This window comes from Mercenaria mercenaria, chromosome 15, assembly GCF_021730395.1.
Source record: "Mercenaria mercenaria strain notata chromosome 15, MADL_Memer_1, whole genome shotgun sequence".
In the NCBI taxonomy this organism is placed as follows: domain Eukaryota; kingdom Metazoa; phylum Mollusca; class Bivalvia; order Venerida; family Veneridae; genus Mercenaria; species Mercenaria mercenaria.
In genome coordinates this window covers 36,593,830-36,602,048 of record NC_069375.1, presented here as the reverse complement: position 1 = coordinate 36,602,048, position 8,219 = coordinate 36,593,830, and the positions used below count along the sequence as shown (strand labels likewise).

Here is an 8,219-nt window from a genome sequence, read left to right as displayed (position 1 = left end):
TTTTACTAACATCTATATTATGATCGTTGGGGTTTCGCATGGTATTTTTAATTATTTATTTTGAAGATTGCTGTCAAACTGATATACCGTCATACTTGCAGTCGTATTGCTAAGGCCATACTGTTTATACACATAAAGGCCAATCACCTGAATTCGAGATGCATGAAATTTGATTTAAATATCTATTTCTGCAATTTGTCTACTGCTTAATTATACATGTATTAGGTGTGTACAGTTTCAAACCTACCTCATAGTACTGTTTATACACATACTCATATTATTTATTTTGTTTACACAGATACTTTGATGTAGCCTAATTATTCATAATTTTCATGCTGATACATCTTTAATCGCTCAGGATGTGTTTGCTGCCATTATTTTTAGCAGTGAAAAAGTATATTTCTAAAGATATTTTCTATGTCAAAGCATGATAAAATATATATGAACATATAATTAAGATCATGCAAACATAGACACAAAAATATGAATATTATAAAGTTTAAGTATATATAGATGAATGGATGGATGGATAGATTATTCAAACAAAAGAGAACATGCCTATGAGTTTACAAGTATATATGTTTTGGTTGACAATAAAATTCAGGTTTCAGTCAAATTCTATTGCAGTTGTCCATACAACGAAAAATTATTTTTCAAGCTAAAATTTATTTCCAAATCCTGATGACCGTCCGATTTAACACAATTTTACTCGGTTTCAAAAAGAAGAAATCCGGAAAACAGAGATCGCATATAGCCGTACAAAAGTCCACCATTGGCATCTGAACGAACAAATACGTCAGCTCCTTGGTTAACCTCGATTATGAATTCCTCGTTGGCAGATTCGTAATCCGTACTACTGGGGATTTCTACACCAAGGTCGAAGACTACTTTACCATCTACAACAAGTTGAAGGTGAAGCTTGTGTCGTGGTGGAACTTTCATTTTTACGTTGAAAACGTACGCACCTTTGTACGGTGCGATGAATACGCCGGAATTCGGATGGTAGGCGTTGCCAATGTTCGTTACAACGCTGTCAAAGATAACAGTATGGTGCGAACCAAGGTTTGGTATTTGTGCTGACAGTCCGGCTGTAAAAGCTACTCTTCCGTCGGCTGGTATCTGGCCTGTAAAAAAAGGACAGTATCAAAATAGGATGATTTGTTGTAATAGGTGCATTTAACCTTTACCCTGCTAAATTTCTAAAATGGACTGTTCCTTCATTCAATTTATTATTCAAAGGGATGTTCACGACTTAATAGGGAACAATGCAGACCATGATCAGCCTGCACGGGTGCAAAGGCAGGATCACTTGCCGCCAGCAGGCTAAATGTTAAAGTCGTTCATCTTTTTTAGCATTGGATAGCTTAATTCCTGTCAAAAGAAGAAAAGCACTTGCAAATGCAAGTACACGGTGTGAAGGTAATTAACTGGAGCTCTTAAGGGTAGACATGTTAACAGTTACTGTTCTGAATTTAGTGACAACATGCAACACTGCTCGTATCGAACTGAAAACATTTCAACTGATTAATGACAGTATACATACGTTTCTGGATCCCTAGAGTTCCTGGTTGAGGTTGTATCTGCCCGGAGATAAATGGAACGGACGTTCCGACCGAGGATGTCTTTCCTTCTTCTTTATTCTTCTTTCTATCACATACCTTACAAAACAATGTAACTGACATTTTAGATCAAAGATTTTATTTTATTTAATTTCTTTAATTTTAGGTTAGTAATGTCTATCAGTACCTAAAAGACACTAACGATTCCGAAGACATAAAAACGCTTTTACTTACCAATCTGATCACCTCGGCCTTTATGCTACGCAATAGACTAACGGTGTCACAAATTGACATACGGGCCTTATATTATCTGTAGTGTAAATGCAGGTATTGCATCATCTTTTTGTAAATTTTTGAGTTATTGAGGTAAATGTCAGATTTCACGCATGAAATACCTCTCATGTTTTTCTGTATTTCATAACTTAAATTTCCATGTAAATTTCATTAAATTCTGTTCAGTAATAAGAAAGTTGATATTTTATAAACTTCAGTAATTTATGTTTTTATCCCCAAAACCACTATAATGGGCCTCAAATTGTCAATTTAAATTCGCGCCAAAGTAGTTAGATTCCCCGGCTATATCGTGAATCCCGTGAAAATAGAAATAGTAAGAGTCCACGGCTTAGCCGTGAATCCCATGAAATTTAGTATTTGGCGGGACATTATCCTTTAAATAGACTGGACTAGATATGCCTTGCGCACACCACCTTACGACTTTATAGACGAATCTATGTCTGAATTATTTTCTTGCTAGAAATTTATGCTCGATCGAGGTAAGAAATTTATTTGTTAGATTTTTGTATGATTTTTGCATTACGATTTTTATTTGGTAAATTTTTGTTCATTCTACAGAATTCTGTAACATTTATTTTTCGGCATGTGATTTTAGCTAGTTTCGGTATGTTAGGATAATTTATTAAATTTTTCAGACTTTTGTAAATTATTTCGAAAGAGGAGTCTAAAATGTTTCATTTATATAAGATGTCAAATTTGTACTGAAATTTGTAACATGATATTTATAAAGTACTTTGTTTCAAAAACTTATGTCAAACATTTCGTTATTATGGAACGCCATTACTGCATTGTATGGTTATGTATAAATCTATATGGCAAGTCTAGTGCCATGTTTGTAATATATTATTGTAATTTGTAATTGTGTGCCAGTCTATAGCACATCTAATTAATGTCCGTTGTAGTGTATGGCATTAGATATTATATGAATGCCAACTATCATATAACGTTTGATTTATATTGAATTTTGTTAATTTGTAGTTGTAAATAATAGCTGCAGTTTATCATTTCCATTACTATAATGTTTCATCATATACTTTTCATATCTTTTTCATACTTTAACTTTAGTCTTTTAAGTAAGTAATCTTTGTAATAATGGAAGTAATAAGTGACGTATTTTAATCATGTGACGTTTGAACTTAGTAGCACATATGTTTTGTATAAGTAGCACGTATTATTTATGGGAGCCTACGGAGGTATGGTGTACCCAAAGGAGCAGTTTTATGCCCTGACTTTTTGGTTTTGCTATGGTGCTTACCATATGTTATATATTTTAGCTTCTTCCGCCAGACGATTTTACCTGGTGATGTCATAACCCGGAAGTACAATGCCCGAGGTTCACTTGTCTTCACTCGCCTGGATGTGATATTCCCAGCGCAGAGCTTACGTCCCATGGTTGTGCCGTAAACCGCAAAGACGATGATTTTTGTTATCCTCTGAAGTCAGCTCAGGGATGCAATCACCTACCACCATAGGGAGCCAACACGGAATCAACGTATTCACGGTTTAAAGGGACTGTATTTTGAATTTAGAAATCTGTTTTGTTTGTGCTACTTAAAGTTCACAATTACATTAAAGACCTGTGTCACGTCAGATTAGAATGGACTATAAGAACTTTTGTATCTAGAGATACTGAACTTTCTTTTTTTTCTTTCTTATAATCAGTTTTTTTTTTCTTTTCATATCTATTCATTGTTAATAATCATCTTATGTAAATAAATTTGTAAATATTGTAAAGGGTGTTGATTTGTTTTGATGGTTACTGTCGCCGGTACGGCCTTTCCTGTCACAAACGGAGGATTCCGGAGATGGCCGAGGATTCCCGATTGTTTTACTTACATGCACATCATTTTGTCACCAGTAACAAATAAATGCAGCAGAAGAACTTTGGTTCTGATTTTTCAAATACTAAAATATTTAATGAGACTACAAAAGCCTTAATGGGAACGGAGACATATGGATAAAAGTTGACCTTAACTTTTAACCCTTATCATGCTGAACACGATTGATCCTGCCTTTGCGACCAGTGCAGATCTTGATCAGCCTGCACATCCGTGCAGTCTGATCATGATCTTCACTGTTCGCCATTCAGTCAGTATCTTTTTGGTAGACACCCCTTTTAACAGTTAATTGTACTGTCCAAATTGAAATATGGACAAGTTCATTATAGAAATTTAGCAGGGTAAGGGTTAATTACTGTAACATTAGTACCTGCGTCTGACGGTCTTGTTCTAGTTGTTGAACTTTAGCCGTAAGACCTGTGTTTTGCTTTTGAAGTTCAGCTATTGTATGTCTTAGATCATCCGTGTCTGAGAGCTTTTCTGCACATATATTATACGCTGTTTTCAAGTTTTCAATATCCTTTGTAATCGACTGCAGAACACCGCCATCTTTCAAATCAATACCAAATGAATTTGGCAGAAATATTCCGACAAATATGACGCAATGAAGCATCTTGTAAGATTTTGCAAACACTAGGAAGATAAAATCTTAATTTAGGTCAATCTGGAACTGATAAAAATTCTAATTTGGAATGGCTCTTCGGCAGGTTTAATCAAACTCTAATAGGAGTAATTAGATATTAAATGTGTTCTTTTTAAAAATATTCGAAAATGTCAAAAATCAAGTTTAACACCATTTATCATTAACAGGTAAAAAAATTCCTAATTATCAGAATTTAAAAAAAAAAGATGAAAGTAGATCTATATCCAGTCTAGAAAAACACATGGTATAGTATTGACTTGAAACAGTAAACATGTAGACTAAATGTTTGTCAGTTACTTAATGCAAGGCCGTCGCGGGCGGTCCGGCCGGTCCGGCCATGGCCGGACCACTTTTTTGGCCGAGCATGACCAGTTGTTTTTTCGCATAAAATTTCAGCTTTTGCTTAGATTGAAAGTGCCGAAATATTGCCTTGCTAATTATCCGCAATGACAGATATCTGTCATAATTGCCCGCGGGGTGTGAAAACTTCGGCACACTTCGTGTCAAAAGTATCGGCCCTGCTTGATTGGATTAATCATAATTAAACGCTTATCTGATATATCTTTAATCCGGTATGATCTAAAGGGCATTTTTTTATAATCTATAATAATTGTTTTGATGAAAAAAAAATAGTCGTATGTTTAAAAAAATTAGAAAAGATGTGTTTTTCGTGGTATAGTAAAACAAAACTAACCGAAAGCTAATTTCTTCTAATTATTTTGAATAATCTTAAATAATTGCTTTAAATCAAATAAAATGCTTACGTACATCTCAACTATATATAATATAAACTTCGTTTCTATCTTCTCTAAATTCTGAAACCGTATGCTTAACTCTTTGCTTAACGTATTGCTGCAAAATGGACATACCTGAAATTCCAAAACAACCTAAGACCGAAACGCACCTTTGGTCGGAAAAATCCGGTGAACAGAAGTTTTCAGCCTTTGTGGTTCACTAATAGATCGTGGTTGCATTACGATGAAACTAATGACCTTGCTTATTGTCATGTGTGTATGTTTGCTCACATAGACGGCAAGTTGTCAAGTTCGAATCTTGATAAAGCCTTCATTATTAATGCCACCGCCTGATGAGACTCACAGAGGGGTCAACATTCATTTGGCAAATGTCGGATAGTTATCCTTGAAAACTGTTATAAAATTGACTGAAAATCTTAATGGAAAATGCTTTCAAGATGCAAGGAAAACGTACTTACGGGCATCCCATATCTTAAAATTTTCTCGGGGGAGACCCCCCAAACCCCCCTTACGAGAGGGGGAAACCCCCTCTCCTGCTCTCCCCACTTTCCTGCCGTCGGCACTCTCGGGACGCCTTCGACGTCCCATGGCCGGACCACTTTTTCGAACCCGGCGACGGCCCTGTAATGTTATCCGAGTATTGATAGCTGATATTTTTTCAATCATTAAGAACAGTGACAGATTTATTTTGCTTTTGCTCAAATATGTGAAGTTAGCCATTTTGATCAAGAACATGCTGTATCGTGACACTTTTTTCTGGCAATAAGTCTCTTTGCGTTTTTTTTTTTGTTGTTGTTGTTGTTGTTGTTTTTTTTTGTTGTTTTTTTTTTTTAGTTTTGCTTTTTTTGATTAGGTAAGTGGGATTCTATGGTATTTTGAACTGTACGGAGATGTGCATGCATCAGTTCTATGTCTACGTCACACTCGGGTTTGCGTTTCAGCATCGTAGAAGGTTATTGAAGATAAATGGTCATGGCCATGGTTTTGATTTTTGAACCGCGTCTTTTCTTGCCGGTTTTTTAATTGTTATGATCAAACTAGCCTGGTTTGGGGCCCCGAAGAAACAACAAGCAAACGTGCAATCAATTTAGCAAATGCCCGCCATTTTGTAAGTTTGCAACCAATTTGCTCGCTCGAAGTTATTACGTGTGCAACCACTTCACGTCCTGCCCCTTGTTTATTTTCTGGAATCAGATAATAAGTAACTTGATTAAGATAGTGTTATATAAACTTGCAATAAAAGTTAGTTTTATCTATAGACACTTTGGTTGGCTACAAAAATGTAATTGAGCTCCATAATTCAACAACCAAAAATGAAACAAGCATGTTCGATGAATAGGTATCCCCCGCCGAATGGGTTTGTGGTGAGGAATGGCAAAGAAATATATCCGGCAAGAAGTTAAGGATGTTAAAAAATGAAAGAAAAAAAAACACATTTTGTTGTGGTTGCATGATCGGGGTGGTGGAGGTGACTAGGTGGAGGAGCAAGATGGGGTGGAGGGTACAACTTTGCATGTTGATAAATATTCATGGAAGGTTTAAGGTTTAAACAAAATATGGGGGTGCGGGTGGGGAGAGGGAGAGGGAAGGTGTGACCAGGGCGGTGGGGGTGACCGGGTATGGGTACACAACTTCACATGTTGATAATAGATGTTCGTGGGGAAAAAATGAAAGAAGTTTAATGAAATTCTACCAATTGGTAAAGTTTGTTATGTACAAAGATGTGGAATTTTAAACAATTAAAGGGCAGTAACTCGTTACTAAAAAGATCGTGACGAAATTGTGTGTGCACTACCACATTATGGTGATATAAATTCAGTTAAAGTTTCATAGTTCTAGGTCAAGTAGACTTGAATTGACATATTTATAGTACCCTAGTATATAGTTAACAGTAGAAACTACTAAGGGCCATAACGCTCGTGTTATTTTGACAATCTAACTGAAACTTGACGGGCTGCATTTCCCTATAGTGGTGAACATAAATATCAAGTTTTATTTAAACATTACAAACCACTTCCTAGATATGGCTCCGGACGGACGGACGGACAACGCCAAAACTATATAATTATGTTACAGAGTCCATGTAAATGTTTATACATTTTATATTTTTGGAATTGTTTGTATGTTCGTAGAAATTGTCCACTCAAAAATTGACATCGAGTCTAAACGTATGCAGCTTGTCGTATAAAAGATGTGAAAACCTGAACAATGGGGTTTTCGTAGGATAAAAACTTAGGAACAATCATAATTGCACAGTTTGAAAAGAAGACTACTCGGTTATTGTTGTTTTTTTAGAAATTCTGTGCAGTGAAAATTAAGGTTAAAATACATTAACTGACATAACGATTTTTTTTTTATCTCTAGCCATGTTTCTGACAAATCAGAATATTTTGAGTAGACAAGAATTGGAACACGTATAAGATGGAGTACAAACCCCAACAAATGCCAAGTAATCCAAATCTCCCACTAAAGGAATCCTGTACAGTCCAGTTATGTCCAAATAACATAATTTCTGTCAAGGCCAAAAGATATTAGGTGCCATCATTGCTGTTGACCTCTAAAATGAAGCTACATGTCGACATAACAACAAAGAAAGCACACAACCGCCTAGCCTTTATTGAAGAGAATCTGGCCAGCTGCAAACAAGACATATATGAAAGACAACTTTAGGACAACATACCAGCCAGATAATACCAGAGCTAAAACTACAAGCCACTACAGGAACGAACACAGACAGCCAAGCTCATTAGGCCTTACAGAATTATGCATGGGCTAGTTAATGAAGCCTACTTCAGTCATTCCTGTACTCGAGGTCACAATCTCCGTTACCTGGTGCCCTGTTTACTGGTACCAGCAGACAGTTAACGCTTTTTTCTTCTTCTCCCTTCAAGCATCACCAACTCTATTGGACTTCAGGAGAGGACTCAGTCCAACAGACCACTGGTAGGCCATGCACATGTACATATGTTTTATCCCGCATTTATCATTACTTGGTGTTGTGACTTACAAATAAACCCATGCAAACCATATCAAAAGTGTATCCTGTAGAAAGATCCTAACAGCTCACCATTAGCATATTGTGCTTAGACCAGCTAAAAAGCTTAAGACAATGATAAATAACAAAGAAACA

At 36.0% G+C, this 8,219-nt stretch overlaps 1 protein-coding gene across 1 annotated transcript; it reads right to left on the bottom strand.

Moving 5' to 3' along the window:
- Positions 1-561: 561 nt before the first annotated feature.
- On the bottom strand, positions 562-4,344 carry LOC123561139 (cerebellin-1-like). Its single transcript, XM_045353349.2, has 3 exons — positions 4,062-4,344; positions 1,544-1,658; positions 562-1,124 (listed from the first exon to the last, which is right to left on the bottom strand). The coding sequence occupies exons 1-3, from the start codon at positions 4,302-4,304 to the stop codon at positions 706-708; spliced, it is 777 nt and encodes a 258-aa protein (XP_045209284.2). The 5' UTR covers positions 4,305-4,344; the 3' UTR covers positions 562-705.
- Positions 4,345-8,219: the final 3,875 nt, after the last annotated feature.